Genomic DNA, 20,015 nt, shown 5'->3' with positions numbered 1-20,015 from the left:
ACATTTCAGGAGCAAAGTTCTTCCAATGTCTGCTCTGCCCTGTGGCTCCAGGAGATCTACATGGCCTTATGATTTCCTGGATTACGCCCAGCGATTTGTCTTGTTTTTGTTGTCTTGTTTTTGTTGTCTTGTTTATGACCTTCAGGTATTATGAAGATTCTTAAAATCTCTTCTGTAAGACAGTTCACATTTTCTTCTTTTTTAGTGTTTTGACTCTGTACTATAATTTCTTGATGTGTAATGGAGTCATTAGATTAGCTTCTACTTGTTTTCTAAGTGTTTCCTGACCCAGTCACCACTGGCTCTCTAGAAGGCTCTGATGGTTCAGAATAACTGAACTGCTGCTTCTGTTTGGTATGGGATGCTCTTCTCTGGGGAATCAGAGCCACACAGCTACTATTGGCTTCCTGGAACTCATTCTGTGCTCAGCACATGTCTAGAACCAATGAGTAAAACTGCTCCTCTCTGCCCTAGATCTGTGACTATCACTGTGACTTGGTGGTGGGTGACAGAGCTGCCAGATGGACACCTACTTCTGCATCCAGCGCTTGTTCAAGGATCCTCTGGAATCTCTGTTGCCATGTGTCTTGGCTTTCTCTTAGTCTTTGGGTGCCAGAATTCTCCCTATTGCCAGTCATGTGCTCCTGGTCAGAGCCACACTTCATAGTCCAAAGACGTCTCTATGCCTCTGTAAGCTGAATTGGGTTGGAAAAATGATTTACTGTGACTTCTTGTCTTTCCACAACAGTGCTTTCTCCAGGTCTTTGCTGAGCAGGGATAGAGGGAAACCTAGACTCTAACGATGCTTCTTACACAAGCATTTTGAAAAGGAATCATTTCAATTATCTCTTGCTTATCTTTCTAGGCTTTTTCATGCTCTTACATTACAGTCAAATTAGTCTTTTTGGCATTTCCCATATTCAATATTTTCCCTTCTATAAAAATTTGCACAGATTGACCCTCACACGTCAGGAATCCTCTGCTGCCTCCTCCCCTTTTGGAATTCATAATTCCTTCAAGGCTCAATCAAGTGATAACTCTTTCAAAAGACCTTTCCTTACTATGCCCAAAGGGCTACAAAAATGTGCATACCCTTTGACCCAGCAATACCGCTTCTAAGGACTGTATCCCAAAGAGATCATAAAAATGGGAAAGGGTCTCACATGTACAAAAATATTTACAGAAGCTCTCTTTGTGGTGGCCAAACACTGGAAATCAAGGGGATGCCCATCCATTGGGGAATGGCTGAATAAATTGTGGTATATGACTCTAATGGAATACTATTGTGCTATAAGAAATGATGAACAGGAAGACTTCAGAGAGGCCTGGAAAGACTTACATGAACTGATGATGAGAGAAAGGAGCAGAACCAGGAGAACTTTGTACACAGCAACAATCACAGTGTGCGAGGATTTTTTCTGGTAGACTTAGAACTTCATTGCAATGCAAGGCGTTAAAAAATTTCCAATGGTCTCTTAAGGCAAAATGCCTTCCACATCCATAGAAAGAACTATGAAATTCAATCGCAGAATGTTGAAGATCATTTTCTTTACATATTACGTATTGGTTTGTTTTATGATTTCTCCCATTCATTTTCACTCTTCTATGCAACATAACTAAGGTGAGAAAGTATTTAACAGGAATGTATGTATAGAAACTATATAAAATTGTATGCCATCTCAGGGACGGATGGAGGAGGGAGGAGGGAGGAGGAAAAAAATCTAAGTTAGATGGAAGTGACTGTAGAACACTGAAAACAAATAAAATAATAAACAAAAAGAAGGTCTTTCCTTCAGCCATTAGTGACCATTCCCATATCAATTTACATTCATGAATGTATAGCCTGGTTCATTTATCTCCTATTTCTCTCTCTCTTTTCATCTCACTCCCTCCCTCCGTCTCTCTCGCACAAACACACACACATCCCGAAATCATAGGTGTGAATTTTTTGGCTTGAATTTTGATCCTCAGAACCTGGCACACAATACAGTGGACACTTCATAAATGATAACTGATTAAATAAGAATGTTTTCCAGGTTATTATTCAAATGCAATGAGAGTCACCTCAATCACTTAGCACACTCACAACCCAAGACAGATATGATGAACAACGAAAGACCATTCAAGGTACTACAAGTAATATTTTTTTTTCAGATTAAGAAACAGGCTTGGGGTTAAAATAATCTATTTAAGCTCACATGGTTAATGAGGGATAAAACTCAGATTCAAGGTACTGCTTTGCGGTACACTCCGTAATGACTGTTTTGGCTAACTGCTCATTTTTATTTGTCTCTATGCCTATAAATGAGATTTTCATTTTTTCCCCAAATACACACCAGATCTGACTCTAAAAGCCCAATAGCTATTGTAATGGATTTGATAGTCATTCATCATTTGAAGTACTTACTGAACACTATATATATGGCCCTGAACTAATCGTTGGCACCTCCCTACCTTTCTAGTCTTTTCTAATAACAATTTTTCATTCGCCCTGTGTTCTGGTCATACTGGATCCTTCCATTCCATCAAGCCTCTGTCACCCCACGTCTATACCTCTGGTGATGCCTCTGTTCCCCATGAATTCTCCCCCGTCTCAACCTGTTGAAATCTTTTCCACACAATAAGTCATGAGTCAAATGACTCTTTTACCAAGTCTTCCTTGATCCCAACTAATAATGACATTTTACTCTCAAACAGAACATAGCCTGTTGTTTTACATCTTTCTACTGTACTTATATTACTGTGTATTACAGTTACCTGGAATTTCATCTTGTCTCTCCACTAAACTGCAAGCTCCATGAAAAGTAAAACCATATTTTATCTAAAGTCTGAAAAACATATCCAGTACCTAACAAAATGTTCTTTATATAACATGCATTTAGTAATATCTGATAAAATGAAATGAAGTTCCAGATTTACAAAACTAAAAGCAAAATATAAGAACAAGTTGAAAAAAAAGTAATTGAAAATAAATAATATTTTTTTAAAAAAAGAACAAACAGGTATTCCCAAGTAGATCATAGAACACAAAAACTGATAAGGAATTAATATCACCTGTAAATGTGGAGGGAATCATTCTAGCAAAATTGAATTACTTTCCCCAGATTCAACTCTCCACCTCTAACTAGTTACAGTAATAGAATAGAAATGACAGACTTACTCCAGGACTGTCACACTCAGTTACCTAGTTATCTAGTTACCTTAGTTATCTAGTTTCACTGAACTATTTTATTTACTCTTTTCCTTGTTAAAAAGGTGGCTTGGAGAGGAGAGGGCATCTACATATTAACAAATGAAGGTGATATAAGATTTCTAAAAATCAATTAAAATTAAGCTCTCAAAAAACTGCAGGTTGAAAAGACAGGTATCTAGATTCAGCCAATGAAATTTAATAAGCACTCACCTTCACAAATGCCATTGGACCCATTGCAGGTAGCATTGTCCAGGTGTGGTCTAGGAGAATCATCTGGTAAAGGATGCTTTATGTAGCGGCTAAAGAAAAGGGGCAGTTTGTTAGTTGCCACATCTGTGGTTTATGTCTACACCTAAATGCATACAATGTTGTAACTGGCTTGACTGTCAACCATTTCATGGAAATCACTGCAGCTCTATGCTGCTGCTCAGCAGTGAGCATGAACCAGTCCAAATAAAATTCTTTTCATGGCCTCTGAGGGCCAAGTACAAGCGTTTCCCCAGAATATCTGGCCTACCATGAAACTCTTCTAGATGATATCTTTATCCAGTCTTACTGGAGGAGACATGTTGGTTATTAAAATACCTGACTCCAGAATGAACACTTTGCAATACTGTAAAAACAGGTTAAGGGGAATCAGACTGTGGAAGCCCCAAACAACAGGCCAAGGGGGTTGCACTTTACTCAGGCAACAGGGAATGAATGAAAATTTTTAATCACCAGAATGATTTATCCAGATTGCATGCAAAAGGAATATTAGACTAGCAGCACGTAAGAGATTAATTGGATGCTTGTGAGAGGAAAAGAGAAAATAGAGGGAGGAAGAAATGTCCAGAGGTCTATATGATATGGAGATTTGAAGCGCACGTACTGTCTCATTAAGAAGTCCATAATCTTACATTCTGAAAAAGCTTAGTCACTTTCTAATAACCTAGTTCCCCAGCTTTTACATGACCTACAGGGAGATAGACTAAATTTTCAATTACGCTACCCTTTTCCCCCAAGGCCTCCAAAAAGATCACAACCTAGAAATCTCTACCTGATTTCCAGGTACCCAAGAGAGTCCTTTAATCAATATAATGAAGCAATCATGAATGAATTCATCAGCTACCACCCTAAGAAACAGACAATCATCTACTTCATATCTTACCCTGACATTTATTAAACACTCTGTATATGCCAAAGTGGTCTTCTACAACAGAAGAATTTCCTGGGTAATGAAGCAAAAAGGAAACCAAGAAATAACTTATACTGTGTTCACAACTGACCACCGAGAAACTAGAGTCACTTGGTTTCCTATCTTTTGCATACTTATCTTCCCATGACAAGTGGTGAAGAATTTCGAAAATGGACAAAAAATGTCTCAAAGAGAAAGATCAGAACAGTCAAGTCTTTCACAACTGATCATCATTACAACATCTTTGTTACTGTGTGCAATGATCTCCTAGTTCTTCTCACTTTACTTTGCACCAGTTCATATAGATCTTGCCATGTTGTTCAGAAACCAACCAACTCATCTTTCTTACAGCACAACAGTATACTGTCACAATCATATACCACAACTTGTTCAGTCATTCCCCAACTGATGGACATTCCCTCAATTTTCAATTCTTTGCCACAACAAAAAGAGCTGCTATAAATATTTTTCTACATATAAGTCATTCCCTTTTGTTTTTTTCTTAACTCTGTCAGTGGTAATTCAGGGTTAAAGATTAAAAGGTTAGAAATGATAAAAGCTCTCAAATCTCAGAGATTACAGGGTAGCAGATAAAGAACACTAAAATGGTAGACTATGGGGTCAAAAGACCAGGTCATAATGAGAATAAGAGTTGGTTTAGGAGGATTATGTGGGAAAGGTGGAAAGACAGAAGGTTATGGGTCAGAGAACAGAATTTCAAATTTAAGATCCTGGATGGGTTGCAATTCCTGTCCTATCAAACATGATAACATCTGGATGTAACCATGCCATGCAGAAGTGGGATGAAAGTCTCTGGAACTGATATGGTTTTCTAAAAATTTTACCTTCTAAATTCTAGCCAAGTCTTTGTAAACCCAACTCTGTAACATCTCCTCCACAAAGCCTTTCTTATACTCTCAATAAACCTCTGGACCTCATAGAGCACTCCTTACCCCTCTACAATATACCAAAGCATTACTATGTTCTTCTACTATAGCTTACATGTAGGTGACATCCCTCTACTAGAGGGTAAGTTCTTTGAAACAATTACTGTATCTCATGTAGAGACTCTGTACCCATCCAAGTACATTGGTATTCACAGAATGGGTGATTAATATGGATTTAACTAAAAAAGAAAGGATAAGGGATTTCCCAACACTTAAAAAAGTAAAATGGGAGAGAAGCAAGACTATACTAACAGGTACTTGGAAAGGGTGCTATTCGTTTTCTTAGAAATGATAAAATGGATGCACACGCCAATTTAAATGCACAGCTCAAACTGAAGCAACAATCTGAATGTGCGATACGTACCTGATACGCTCACAGATAACCTGGTACAAGTAGTCAAGGGTTAATTTGTGCTTTGGAACAGAGATTAACAATGGTTGTCCATACAGAACAGTCCCAGAAGATGTGCTTGTCTGCCTGATCTTTCTCTCTCGGAAGTAAACTGGAAAAGTGACACATTCTGATCCATCCTCTGTTGTATTGCAGACTTCATATCTGTATGGATCATATGAGAGAATGAGCCTGAAAGCAGGAGTGTGGCTATCTGCAACAGATCATTCTAATGATGAAACATGAAACTCACCTCCTGATGGAGACAAAGGACTCAGAGAACAGAACCCGGACATATGTAATTTTGGACATGACCAATACAGAAATTTGTTTGCTTGACTATACATGTTTGAAACAGGTTTTCTTTTTCTTTCACTCTCAATTAGTCGGGGGGGGGGGGGAGAGGGGGATTGGAACGGGAGGGAGAAAAGACAGATTTCTGCTAAGAATATGTCTACGTGTGCATGTATGTATGTATGTAAATATACACACAAACATATACACATACATATGTGTATATTAAATATGTATGTGTATGTATACAGATATACATATAAACACTTTTTAAAAGAACAAGTCATTCTTCAGCTACTACTACAATTCAGCGCAGGAGCAAAGAAATAGTCCTTAAGAAGAGATCATAGAAGTCAGCTTAGGGAACTTGAAGACTTTTTGTTGGTAAAAGTCTACTAAATTCTGAAGCAGTCTCCAAACATTAAGGTCAAAGTGGACCCCTAGTTTCCACAATCATTATCTGTACAGCTTTTACTTCTGACACAATCACATCTATGGCTTTTTCAAGCATAAAAGAAAAGGTAAAACAGACAAGAGGGGCCAGGAAATTACCTGAGGAGCTTCTCATTTTCTCAATAGGCTAGAATTCTATTTAAATACTGAAGTCCCAGTCTTTGACCAAAATTATTTTCAGTGTAACAGATTTATAATATTAGGGATCACTCCAAAAAAGGAAGCCAATTTGACAAATTATTTTAAAAACCCAAACTGAATTATGAACAATTATGTACTTATTAAAAAATTAGTGAATAAAATCAATATTTACAAATCTATGAAACTATTCTGAGTTTGTCATTTATCTCACTTAGGGAGATACACAGCAGTAAGATTTATTGAAGTTTAATCATAAAATATGTTAATAAAATTATTGATAATTACTTGTAGTTTTCCTCGCTTCCTACAGAGGGAGATCTGACCTTACAGATTCAATTGATGAAATCCAAAATCAAATACCCCAACATAATAAGCAAACCCAATAACAAAGAGTTCAGTTACAATCTAAGGAAAAAGGAATTCAATGTTAATTTAATTAAGATATTCTGTATGGGTATGTTAGAAGATAGTATCTTCATAAATCAAAACTGTCAGGCCTCTCTGAAAAAAAAAAAAAGCCCCTTCAAGCAGTTTGTTTGACCGACATGATGCACACAAAGCTTCGGATATCCTGAGCTCAACACATTAGTTTCAAGAAATTAATTTCCAATCTTGAGTAGTAGTGATTCCTATTTCTTTACAGAATTAGCTTCAGAAATTGTCTCTAAAAGAGACTTTTGTAAAGGAAGGAGAGCATGTTCTGTTCAGTGTATTCATCTGCAAAGATACTCAAAGCAAAAGCAAGTTGCTATGTACAAATTAATGACCATTCTTCTTTTCCTCAGAAGAAATTGGGGCAATGATGAGGCTCCAATTCAAAACTTTCCTTGAAAATGTATGTAGCTGATTTAGAAAGGCAAGGCAACAAATTGGACTGGCCTTGTTTTTCTCTTTATCCAATATCCAATGTAAAAAATGAGAATAAGCATTACATTTAATAAAGCCCCATCATAAATTGTATGTATGTATTGGGGGGGGGGGGGTAGAGCAAACAGAAGAGCAGTTTATTCAAACCTATGAATTTTCTAAATTTTGGAGGTAGCACAAATGGGCATTTTTTGCTCAAGGAAGATACTCGAGAATTCATGGAAGCATAAAGCCAGTAGGGACCACAGAGATCACACCAAGTCCAACTTATTAATCCGATAGATTAGGAATTAAGGTCTAGATCAGTGAAGTGACTTTCTAAAGTCACTTTTTCTTTGTTAAGAGAAAACAATAAGGCTGCGGCCAGATCAGGACTTCAGTTAAATATTCTTTCTATTCTGCCGTGACTCCACACCTTAATCTTTCTTCATTTGTTTTCTCTTCCTCTGGTCAGATGAGTAACAACAGTCTTCTAGCCAGACATAGTACTGACTGCAAATAGTAAAGCTTAAACTTCAATGTATTCCAAATATTTCATCTTAAAAGGGTTAAACATTCACCTTAGTATATAAAATGTTCCCTTAGACATTCAAGCTTCTAAGCCTCAGGCTAACTGTTGGGCTCTGCAGTTCCCAGCACTGTTTGGGTATCTCTCCACAGCTGCTCATTACTGCCCCTAAAGTACACCCACTGGTGCACTATCACATCAAACACGCCAAGTTAAATCTGATAGCAAACGTGAGGACAACACCGATCGTAACTTCTGGCGTGTGCTCTCTGGAAGGAAAGCTCACAAACAGTCGGATACTCACACAAAGATGTCGTCCCGGGTCATAATATGGTTTAAACCTTCATCCATTTGGAAGATTTTGTGGAACCGGTGATTGTACACATCTGTGACCACCATCTACAAGTCAATGACCACAGCAAGATTACAGGCTTGAGAGCCTACCATTAGCTAAAACAAACATGAAAGAATGATAGTCCCTTGTCTAAGAACATTACAGCTCACAAAGCGCTTTCTATATCCATCATCTCACTGGATTCTCACACTAACAGGGGTGAAGTATACTGGGCAGGAGTTAAAACCCTCATTTTATAGTTGAGGAAATAAGTCCGAAGAGGTACAATAAATTGTCCAAGGTGACCCTTGGTCTAATTTCAGTTCCATGCTCTTCTCCTCATACTGCCCCAAGGAAGGAAATGCTTTCAAAGTTTGACCACCAGAAGGGGCAATTACAGGGCACCAGGTTATGGGAACCAAGGCTAGTTGATTTTACCCTCCCAGCAGTATCTGGAGGTTCTTTCACTACCACTCCTCCACAGCTACCTCACAGTTCCAATCACCCTAAGCCTAAGATAGTGACTTTAGCCAAAGAAAACTGGATGCTTATACGAGAAAGGTTTTGCTTACAAAGTTGAAGGGACAGTGACAACGTATAACCAGAATCATAGTGCTTGCCTTCTCCAGGGGTAAGGAGGGAGAGAATCTGGAGCTCAAATTTTTAAAAAACAAATGTTAAAAAAATTTAAATGTAATTGCAAAGTATTTAACAAAAATAGTCATTTTCTTAAATATAAAAGAAAAAACGAAGTTACAGCCTATTTGCTCACAAATAAAAACATGATGGCTGGCCCCCTGAGTCTAGAGGGACAAACTGAATCAGCAACAAGTTCAAAATTTCAAGGAAGTACAGGTTTTCTGACGCTTCCTCATCCCATCTACGGGTTCTACTACTGCCCCTCAAAGTGACTCCAGATGCTGCTAATGGACAGGAACACCAAGGTTCTGAGGATCTGGAAAGGGCATCAAAGACCCAGCCCTGTGAATGGCAATCTAGAAACAGTTTAACTCTAAATATTATGTTTAATTTTATTAAAACTTCTTACGTTTTCAGCAGCAATACCAGAGAGCTTTGAGAGAGCCTCGCACAGGTCAGACACAGCCCCCATCATTGGCACAGTCACTCGATACTATGAATAAGGACAAAAAGAGATTCAAAAGATTCAAGGAAGAAAGAGATGGAGAGACACGTCTGCGGGGCGCTGGTGTCACTGTCGTGTCCCGGAACAGTTAGGGCAGTTTTCCTAAAACCATTCAAGGCAGAATAAGGGTGTGGGGCTGCAAAGGTTACCTCTGCCTTCTGTAGCCTCAGAAAATTAACCAAGAGAACAAGTCAGACAAACCCAGCCAAAGCTAACATCTCACCCCTATATTGAGGGCGGCAGGCAGTGTGGAAATTGGTGTCACCCTCTTCCTCACCTGTAAGTTAAACTATTTTGTTCTTAATGTTTGTAGGGTAGAATAATGAAGGGAGAGGGGGATCTTCAAGATTTACTGATTTACAGAATAAGAGTTTTAAGGACTTTGAAGACCTTCAAGTCTAACCAAGTCATTTTATAGAGACCCAGAGAGATGCTTGTCCAAGGCTACTTTGTTACGGCACTACTAACTGACCCAGGTCTCCTGTATCCTAACCTAGTAGGCTTTCCAAATTCATCACTTTTAGGCACTATGTGGTATAAACCTTTACAAAATGCTTCATACTTTAAAATCACAGGATCAAATTTTAGAGCTAAAAAGGACATTAGGGTCATCTAATCCAAGACTCATTTTACAAATGAGAAAAGTCATATAAACAAAAGAACTAGGATGTGAATCAGCTATGAATCTAAATCAAGTGCACCTTCCAGTAAACTACATAAAGGCCGTGTGATAGTATTATATCCGAGCATACCTGGTAGTTATTATAAGTTAACTACATCTTTATGTATACATCCTATTCCCTATTCTTTTTTTTTTAATATTTATTTATTTTAGTAATTATTTTATTTGTTTTCAGTGTTCTATAATCACTTTCATATATCTTAGATTTTTTTCCCCTCCTTCCCCACTCCCTCCCCAAGACGGCTTGCAATCTTATACAGTTTCTACACATACCTTCCTATTAAATACAATTTCATCACAGTCATGTTGCCCTATTCCCTATCCTTTAATATGCATCCTATTCCCTATGGGGGATAATGAGCTAGATAAGAGCAGGGAACTTATCTTAATTATTTCCCCTGAGATGCTAGTATGAAATTTAAACTTTGCTGTTGATAGAATAACTGTTACTCCATTTTATAGACAAAGGCACTGAAATAAAGTGATTACCTTGTTTAAGGTCATACTGAGTCACTGACAGAATAGAACCTCTGCCAAAAGACCTACTAATTCTATCTTATTTAAATTATCTAATTCACTATATGAATCTTAGGCACTGATACCACTACCACTACTACTGAGGTAAAAAAAAAAAAGTACTCTTTCTTTAGTTCTCCAAAGTTTCAATTCAAATTCTTCTCAACAGAACACTGAAATAACTTTAGCTGTCAACATGGTATGTAGGCAAAAACAATAATGTGAGATCGTAAAGGAATCTAATCCTAAAGTTAAGTGTCTCTTAGGCAGGTGTATACTACTTCCAACATCTCTCTTTCCTATCCCAAGAATGCAGTGAACATCTCTGGGCCTCAGGTCTGATATACTCCATATGATATATGGAATTCTAAATTTTCAAAAATTAAAGTTTGTAAGCAACTTCAAGGTAATATATACTAACTTCAAGTGCTCAATGTAAAGCTCCAGTTTTAAGCAAGACTTTTGCTCAAAAAGGTCACCTCTAGTCTTTCAAACGCATACCTGGCAGCTGAAACTCTAAAAGCACCCAGAGCCTAATACTGTTTCAGATCTAGAAACTGAAATGTGAATGAAGACAAAGCAGGCCACATACCTGGGTAGGTCTACACTGTGGATCTGCAGAAACCAAGAATACCTCCATAGTGCGATCTTTCTTCAGGGGCAAGGGGAGAGTTAAATAACAGAACGGGTCAAAAGTCACAGAAATTTTAGAACATTCTGGGCAAACCAACGTGGATTTGAAAAGGCCATGGAAAGTGTCCACTATCACAGAATCATTCCTTAATCTGTGATTCTCCCACGCTTCCTTTGCCACCACCTTAAAAAAAAAAGAGAGAGAGAGAAAAAGACACTAGGTAAGCAAAATTTCTACTTCACACATTTCCTTTATGGAATTCCAAAGCAGCAATCCAAGGCAGATTATAAGTCCATCTATAGAAGCAAACTAACAGTCTGTTCCTAAAATAGGCAACCGAAACTGTCGTTATTAGCAGGACTTAACAAGCCACGACTGATTCCTACACTCCCCTTTCCCACTCCAACGACCCAGGGACCATCTCTGGGCCTCAGTTCCCTTTCTTTTTAAAATGAACTATGTGGCAAAAGGTCTGGGCATCAAGAAACCTCAAGTTCATACATACTATCTCCAATATTCTCTGAACAGCTCAGTAGTAAAGTAATAGCTAGTATCAGTTTCCTATTTTATAGCCTAAAAAAACCAATGCAATGCTAAAGCACTTAGGTAACAAAGTAACTCAATAGTGAAGTTGGCCTTTAAATAATAAAAATAATAAATAATAATGATGATATAATAAATAATAATAAAGAAATAGTAACAGTAACTTCGCCTTACAGCTAGCTGTAAGCTATGGCCAACAAGACATGATTCCAGTGTTCACTTACCATCCCTAGGAAACAATGGTCCCAAAAAGAACCTCTGTCTACTCTGACTAGAGCTTAACATCTCCAAGAGGTTCCGTCTTTCTAAGATCATCGATTTGACATCAAATATCATACCAAGTCAGGCCGGCCATTGGCATCCTTCAGCTCTAAATATGGTTTCTTCTTTACACGGTTCAGATCCTCATGTAATCCATCCAGAAGAAAGGCCAGTAACTCTTGAGAATCCTGCTGCTGGTAACCCGAAAATTGAGGGGCAAAACGACCAACCTGGGTCTGAACAGAAACAAAATAAACCATTTTTTAAAAATAAGTTGCTTAGCATGTTGCCAAAGGATCTTCCTGGGGCACTCCACTATAGGACAAACCTCCCTCTCTCCTTTCCAGCTGACATCGAACCATTCATGGTGTTTTTGGGGTTGTCATTCACTGGAGAAAATGCTCCCTCTACCACATCTTCTAAGCCTTATGTGGCCAAAAACACGAATTACCTAATAGCCAATTTCCTGATAACAAGACTCTCTGAACTTGGTTATATTGCCTTCAAGTGACCAATACACAATCTAATCCTGGATTTGAGAAGCTCTCAAAACCTGCCAGAACTTACGCCACCTTCTTCAGCCCAGGCAATCCTCATGACAGGATGACATATTGGAAGCATATTTTGATGAAGGAAATAGAAATATTATAGACAAATAATACCATGAAAAGAAAACAGACTATAGAAATTAAAATCAGAAACAGGCATCAGAATTAGCTTCCATCAGAGCTCAAATCTATATTTTGCATATACAAAACAAGTTAAGGGCTAGAATAGGCAGAGGAGACTCCATTCAGTAGGAACCACGCCAAAATGCTTTATCCAGTATAAAAGTAGGAATAAAACTTTGGGAGACATGATCCAAATTAAGTTACAAGGGAAGATATTTGGTTTTAAGTCCCAAGTTGCTGTAAGTGAAGACAATGTCTTATCTCTTCCACTTATCAGTTTCTGAAGTTCCCAGAAATGTCATGTAGTCAAACTGATCCAGATTAGGAATTATCTCAAAAGAAAGATTTGTGGGAAGGCCAGGTTGGAGATACATCCCCAAACATCCTTATTTTCCTTTAAATATATCATACCAATATACCATCAGATATACTAATGCTGTATTTCCTTTCCATCTAGCATAATTATATTTATCTAAATTATCTTAAGACTATTTAAACTCTTCTTCATAAGTACGTACATTATGATTTATAAATTATTCCTGAGAACACAATGGGGCTCAGAAAAGATAATAGCATTGGTTTTTAATTTCAACAAGAACACAATGGAAACTATGCCAGGAATGTCTACCTTCCCTTCCTTTTCTCTAGTTTCTTTCATTCCTTTTCATTTTTCAAGCCTGACTCCAAAGCTGCTCCCTAGTTAGGGAAGCTTTGTAAGGTCTCCAAGTCAGTAAAGATCAGACAGAAAGTTGCATGGCTAGGTCAGCAACTCCTGCTTTAAGCTTGTATTTTATTCATCTCTGCTCGGATCCAAGTCCTCACTTTCTGATGGTACTGTATGCTGCTTTGCTCTTTTTCTAAGCTTTTAAAGTAGATGCTAAATTCATTAATTTTTTCTTTTACTTTCTAACAAATATAAGCATTTGACACAACAAACTGCCTCAGTATTATTTTGGAAATATTTTTATATGTAGTATCAAAAGTCCTTTTCTTTGATTTATTGCTTTATTTCATCTTTCATTTAAGCATTATTTAATAAATCATTTTTAACTTTCCACATGGATATGCACCAAGAGGTTCTTAACTTTTTGTCTGTCTCTTTGGCAATGTATGGACCCTCTCAGAAGGTTTTTAAATGCATGAGATAAAATATACAGGAATAGAAAAGAAACTAATTATACTGAAAAAGTTATCAAAATAGATCTATACCATCTACTTAAATATATCTCACTTTATTCCATTATGGTCCATATGTGTAGTGTAGAACATGTTTACTCTTCTACATTATAGGATTTGGGACCTAACAATCCATTTTTGTGTTCATCCATGTACACATCCAAAGAAAGCAATACGCCTGTTTTTTCCATGAAGTTTTTATGTTTTTCTCTTTAAATTGTTAGCCCTAGTTTAACATACTATTCAGCTCTGTAATTTTCTTTTTGTTGTTGTTGTTGGATTTAATTTTTTGATATAATGCAGTGTAGAAATCTCTAACTACTGTTATGTGCTTTTGTAAGACCTGAACTTTTTCTTCATTTTACTTCAAAACAATGTGTTTCATATATATTTAGAAGTATGTACTTTTATTTTGGATTACCTAAATTTCATATTTTCCCCATGGCCTACCACAATGTTCTGCACAAGCAGAAATTTAATATGTACTGAAGTAGTCTGATTTTTTAAAACCACTTGTTCCAACACTCTCTTCCTTTATTTTACCAATCATTTCATAAACTTGGCACACTTTCTTTTTTCCACCTCTCTAACCCCTTCAAACCCCTACCCCTGCATCACACATACAAGGTTTCCTAAATCACTAACAGACTTTTTCGAACTCAGAGTGGGCTGATTCTCTAACATCTGATATCACTACCTTTCTTGAGTCAAGAAAGTCCTTGATTAGGACTTAAAAAATTCCCAGTGGTCTCGAGGCAACGTGCCTTCCACATCCAGAGAAAGAACTATGGAATTCGATCACAGAATCAAGCAGAACATTTTCTTTTGCATTATGTTTTGTTTTGATTTCTCCTATTCAGTTTAATTCTTCTATGCAACATGACTGAGGTGAAAATGTATTTAACAGGAATGTATGTGTAGAATCTATATAAAATAGTATGCCGTCTCAGGGAGGGAATGGGGAGGTAAGGGGGACAGAGAGGGAGGGAGGGGAAAAAAATCTAAGATATATGGAAGTGACTGTAGAACATTGAAAACAAATAAAATAATAAAAAGAAGAAGAAAGTCCTTGATTTAAGAATATGTGACTTACAAACACCCCATAGATTATTAGCAGTTGATTACTATATTCTTTTCAGATGAGGTCTTTCCTACCACTGTTGTAGAAGCCTCCCCAACAGCACCTTGAACACATCTTTATTGACCCCAACACCAAAAGGGAAACAATTCAGTTGATGGAGCTTGTGATTCACTGTAATTCTTTACTGCTCTCTGGACTCAAAACACGGAGATAAAATTACTATTTGAGCTCAAAGAGGCTTCTGATTGGAGAATCTAGCTGCCATGTAAAATCTATAACAAATCCCAAACAACCAATACGCACAGAACTTTCTGAATAACTAATTTGTAAAATAAATTCAGAACAACTATCTGAACCTAAGGAAAACACTTTAAAAGTATTTAAAAGGTTGTCACTCACAGGCCCAATATAACTCATGTTTTTAAAAAAGCTTCACTGAAAAACTAAAAAACCTGTGATTTTAGCTACTGGACAAAAATGGTGGGAAAACTAGACAGCAGTTTAATAGAAATTAGATTTTGAGCAATACTTCACACCAAAACCCAAAATAAGCTCCAAACAGACACATGACCTAGATATAAAAAGGCACATAATAAATAAACTAAAAGAACAATGAAATTAACTTTAATATCCATGGATGGGGAAAGAGTTCATGACCAAACATGGGACAGAAAGTACAACAGAAAATAAAATGGACAATTTTGACTACATAAAATTTAAAAGTGTCTGCATAAACCCAATGCATCAAAAATTATGTTATTTTATTCCCTAATTACCTGAGCATAGCCACTCTGGAAAGCAATTGGGAACTACAGCCCCAAAGTGAATAAACTGTGCATACTTTTTGATCCAGTGAGACTACCACTAGGCATAAACTCAAAAAGATCCAAAAGAGAAAAAGGTCACATCTGTACAAAAATATTTATAGAAGCTCTTTTTCTGTGGGCAAAGAACTAGAAACTAAGCGGGTGCCCATCAATTGGAGAATGGCTAATGTATGGCACATGAATATAATAAAATACTACTGTGCAATAAGAAATGATGAAAGGGACAGTTTCAGAGAAACCTGGGATGACTTATATGAACTGATGCAGAGTCAAGCGAGCAGAACCAGGAGAATTTATGCTCTAACAATAGCACTATGAAAACCATTTTGATTACATTCATATACCACAACTTGTTCAGAGAAGCCTGGAAGGACTTATATGACCTAATGCTGAAATGAGCAGAAACAGTAGAACACTGTATACAGTAATATCCACAGTGGGCAAGAAGTTTTTCTGGGAGACTCAGCCCTTCACAGAATTGCGAGGGGCTAAAACATTCCCAAAGGACTCTTGAGGCAAAATGCCATCCACATCCAGAGAAACACCTATGGAATTCAGATGCAGTAGGAAGCAGAATATTTTCTCTTATGTTACATTTGGTTTTGATTTGTTTTTTCTCATGGTTTCCCCCATTCGTTTTAATTCCTCTATGCAACATGACTAATGCGAAAATGTGCTTAATAAGAATATATATACAGAAACTGTATCTCTCCCTTGGGGAGGGACAGGGAAGAAAATCTAAGACTTGTGAAAGTGACTGCAGAAAACTGAAAACAAATAAATTAATAAAAAAAAGTTATGCCAAAGGGAAAAAAAAGAAAACAATTTTGAAATCCTTAAGAACTCTGATCAACGCAATGATCATCAGAAATTCCAAAGGACTGATGATGAAGAAATGCTACCCACCTGATGGGGGGTCCAAATACGTAGAATGCAACAAACATTTTTGGACAAAGTCAACAAAGGAATTTGTCTCCCTTGATTATAATTACGTTACAAGGATTCTGGTATTTCTTCCCCCCCAAAGCGAAGGAGTGAGAGAAAGTAAATACTTAATCATTAAAAAAAAATTTAACTTAAAATAGAAGGAAAGAAAATTAAGCAGTTCTCATAAAGGAATGTCTACCTACTTTGAACATCCGTGGGGCCACCTGCGTGTTCCTCCCAGACCACATCTGTTTGATGAGTTCGGCGTAGGCCTCAGCAATTTCCCCTTTCATGCCCAGAGGATTATCTCTGTTGATTTCAGCCTCATATTCGTCTTTTAGAAAGTATTCGGTCAATGGTGCAGTGTTACTCAAGCACTGAAAAGAGAATTTTGTCAGGGCACACACACCCTTATTAAAACAAGTAAAGATGTAAAGAAAAACCAAGAATAGTAACCAGTAACATGTACAGAATAACCACAGTCTGAAGCAGTCAATCATCTCTCCAAAGTAAGTTCTAGAAGTTTTCAAAGGATAATAAGAACAAACTGTGCTGATACAGTTGACAGACTTCTACTCACACAGTGTTCTTAAAAGTACTCTCCACATGTACTCCCTCATCCCATCACAATTATTGTGGGCTTATGGTTAGCAACAGAGCCAAGACCCAGGTGCCTTGACCCTTAGTCCAGCATTCATTCCATTAGGCCAACCCAGTAGATACAAAAAATTTTCTGCTATCGTTAATATATCTAACTCTTCCTGCGAGACTCCATGCTTTTGGAATGTTAAGATTAAGGGAGCTACTTAAGTTCACTTTGGATTGATAGACTCTGACTTTCTTCCTGAGTTTTTGAAACACCATGGCTTACAGGACTTCCAAAGTAGCAATTCTGACCCAGAGCTTCCTGAAATAATTGGCGTGCTCTATGTTATTACCCAGGTGTAAAGTCTATGGGCAGAGCAGAGGTGTAGATTGCTAAAAGCCACCACTACTTCCCTACAGTGAACTCTGAAGGCTACAGAGCACGTGCACTAATACACTCAGGAAAAATCTAACCCTTAGAATTAGCAAGATTCAAAATTGAACTTTATACACATAATTGTATCTCTGTGTCTTTTTCCCCCAATACAGACTAAGTTTGAAGATTAAGGCTAGTCTTTTCTAAGTCTTTTCAATCCTTCCCAAGCTTGCATCCATTGGTTCTTATTAAGTGTCTACTGCATGAGTTAATGAACCCAAGAAAAAAATTCTGGTGTCCTAAAAAATAATTAGATCCTCCTATATTAAAATATTTTGGCATCTATAGTTAGTACCTAGTAAGTCAGAGAAAGATAGTGGAGGAATGATTCAGGGTTCTTTTAAACTTGAGCTTGGGAACCTGTCGAACACAGAAAACCAGAAGCTGTCTATGGAAAGTGTCACAGGTTATTTATTATGCACCACAGCTGTCACAACTTCCAATAATTTGAAAATTTCCTGGAAAAATTCACATTGTCTTTGACAACGAGTTAATTCTTTAGATGGAGGCTTTGCACCTCTACCTGCAAAGCAGAATTCATGAAGCAGGTGTTCCCCAGGTTTCCAAGTCCACAAAGCCCAGGCTGAGTGTGAGATTGAGACTCTCGGCAACTATAAGAACTGGAGAAGCCAGAACCTCTGGAAGAAAACAGAAACACTCATCAGAAATAGAAGAATATACTGAACAAGAAATGCACACAGATGACCCATTACAGGGTTCTACTCCTCATTCTGCTTCCACCTCCTACTGAATTTAGCTAGCTACATCTATCAAACCTCATTCAACAGCATCACACAATCAAGGAGGGGCCATGTTAGTGCTTTATTTTAAATCTTGCTTATCTATGGATAATGGAGGGATTGAACAGGGGCTAAACCTGTCATTTCACTACATACAAGGTACACCCAGGTAAGGAAATTCCCTGAAACATAACAGTATAGCTCCTCTGCCTCTCGCCATCTCAGAAGGTGGCCTCAAGAAATCAAAGGTTAAGGTGACTTGCCCCGGTTCACAAAACCAGTGTCAGGGATGGGACTAAACTCGGGTCTTCTTCACTTTGAGACTAGTCTTCTGTTCACGATGTTGCCACACTGCCTCTCCCTTAACGGAGGAGGTCTAAATTCTTCTCATCTTGCAGAGTGAAATCAATATTAATTTGGGAAAGATACTGGACACCAGCAAGATAAGCTTGCCAATTCCCACCCAATCTCTCCACTCCCCCCACTCCACCCCCTCCCTCTGGATTTTGTGAACTGGCAGTCTCATTTCTCTCTCTTCCCTGTCATTACATGATTGTTATGATGAAAGAAAAATGGTTTATTACTGGGGTTTATTACTGTGATCTTCAGATCTTAACAGGCCATAATTACTAAAAATAAAATTGCAACAGCACCTCAGCACTAGTCACTTCTAGAGTAGGAAAAAAATCGTTGGGTTAATATTGTTAAACACAATTAGGAGGCAGAGGCTAGGGGGACAGGGGTGAAGCTATCTAAAGTGGTTACAGACTGACTGCAACCAAGGGCAAAAGACCTCAACCCCCAAAACAAACCACAAAAGGGAACTAGCAAATCCTACATCCATCATACCAAGGAAAGACACAGGTGGACAGACACTCAAAGCCGGGAGGGTCAGGAAAGGATGCCAAGGAAAGAGAAGCTGTGAGAAAAGTCCCGCTCTTACCCCCTGCTGAGACCGGAGCTGTGCACGCCAGAAGAGTTAGCACTATCACCATTTGTAATGGGAGAAGCAGACATGGAGGAATAGGAACTTGATGCTGATTTTGGAGAGGTAGTAAAAGCTCTGCTAGTGCTTGATCTGGGAGAAAGGAAAGAAGCAGGAATAATGCTACTGACTTTTTACAGTGCCTTGGGGCACTTTTCAGGGAAGAGGGAGCACTCCCCAGAGTTCAATTACTTGATATAAAAAGTTCATTTTCATGTAATTTCAAGGTAGGTTCCAGTTACACAAGGGTGAAGAAATTCACAAATGTCCTATCTCCTTGACCTCACGTACATTTGGGTTTCCCTATGTGGTCATGGACAACATGTTAAGGATAAGCAATCATTTACACTTTGGGAATTTTAGATTGTGCATTTAAGAGAATTCCTTGTGAAAGAATGAAAGCAACAACAGCAAAATTTTACAGTGAAATGTTTGCCTTAAAAGCTTCACTAGATAAGGAAACAAGGCTGTGAATCCTTTCCAGCAGAACAGAAGCTTCTCA

At 37.8% G+C, this 20,015-nt stretch overlaps 1 protein-coding gene across 4 annotated transcripts in view; it reads right to left on the bottom strand.

The window, feature by feature from the left end:
• Window positions 1-20,015, bottom strand: part of USP4 (ubiquitin specific peptidase 4) — a 76,093-nt gene that overhangs the window by 32,730 nt on the left and 23,348 nt on the right. For 3 of the 4 annotated variants that reach the window (XM_072651149.1, XM_072651168.1, XM_072651178.1), the window contains 9 exons: window positions 19,472-19,606; window positions 18,312-18,426; window positions 16,971-17,144; window positions 12,163-12,321; window positions 11,240-11,464; window positions 9,354-9,437; window positions 8,276-8,370; window positions 5,682-5,873; window positions 3,404-3,492 (listed from right to left, as the gene is read on the bottom strand). In XM_072651149.1, the coding sequence (XP_072507250.1) occupies window positions 3,404-3,492; window positions 5,682-5,873; window positions 8,276-8,370; window positions 9,354-9,437; window positions 11,240-11,464; window positions 12,163-12,321; window positions 16,971-17,144; window positions 18,312-18,426; window positions 19,472-19,606 (1,268 nt within the window). The remainder of the gene's footprint in view (window positions 1-3,403; window positions 3,493-5,681; window positions 5,874-8,275; window positions 8,371-9,353; window positions 9,438-11,239; window positions 11,465-12,162; window positions 12,322-16,970; window positions 17,145-18,311; window positions 18,427-19,471; window positions 19,607-20,015) is intronic. The other variant, XM_072651159.1, reaches the window with a different exon arrangement.

This window comes from Notamacropus eugenii, chromosome 1, assembly GCF_028372415.1.
Source record: "Notamacropus eugenii isolate mMacEug1 chromosome 1, mMacEug1.pri_v2, whole genome shotgun sequence".
In the NCBI taxonomy this organism is placed as follows: domain Eukaryota; kingdom Metazoa; phylum Chordata; class Mammalia; order Diprotodontia; family Macropodidae; genus Notamacropus; species Notamacropus eugenii.
Note: the sequence above shows the minus strand (reverse complement) of the source record. Positions and strands in the feature narration are given on the sequence as shown.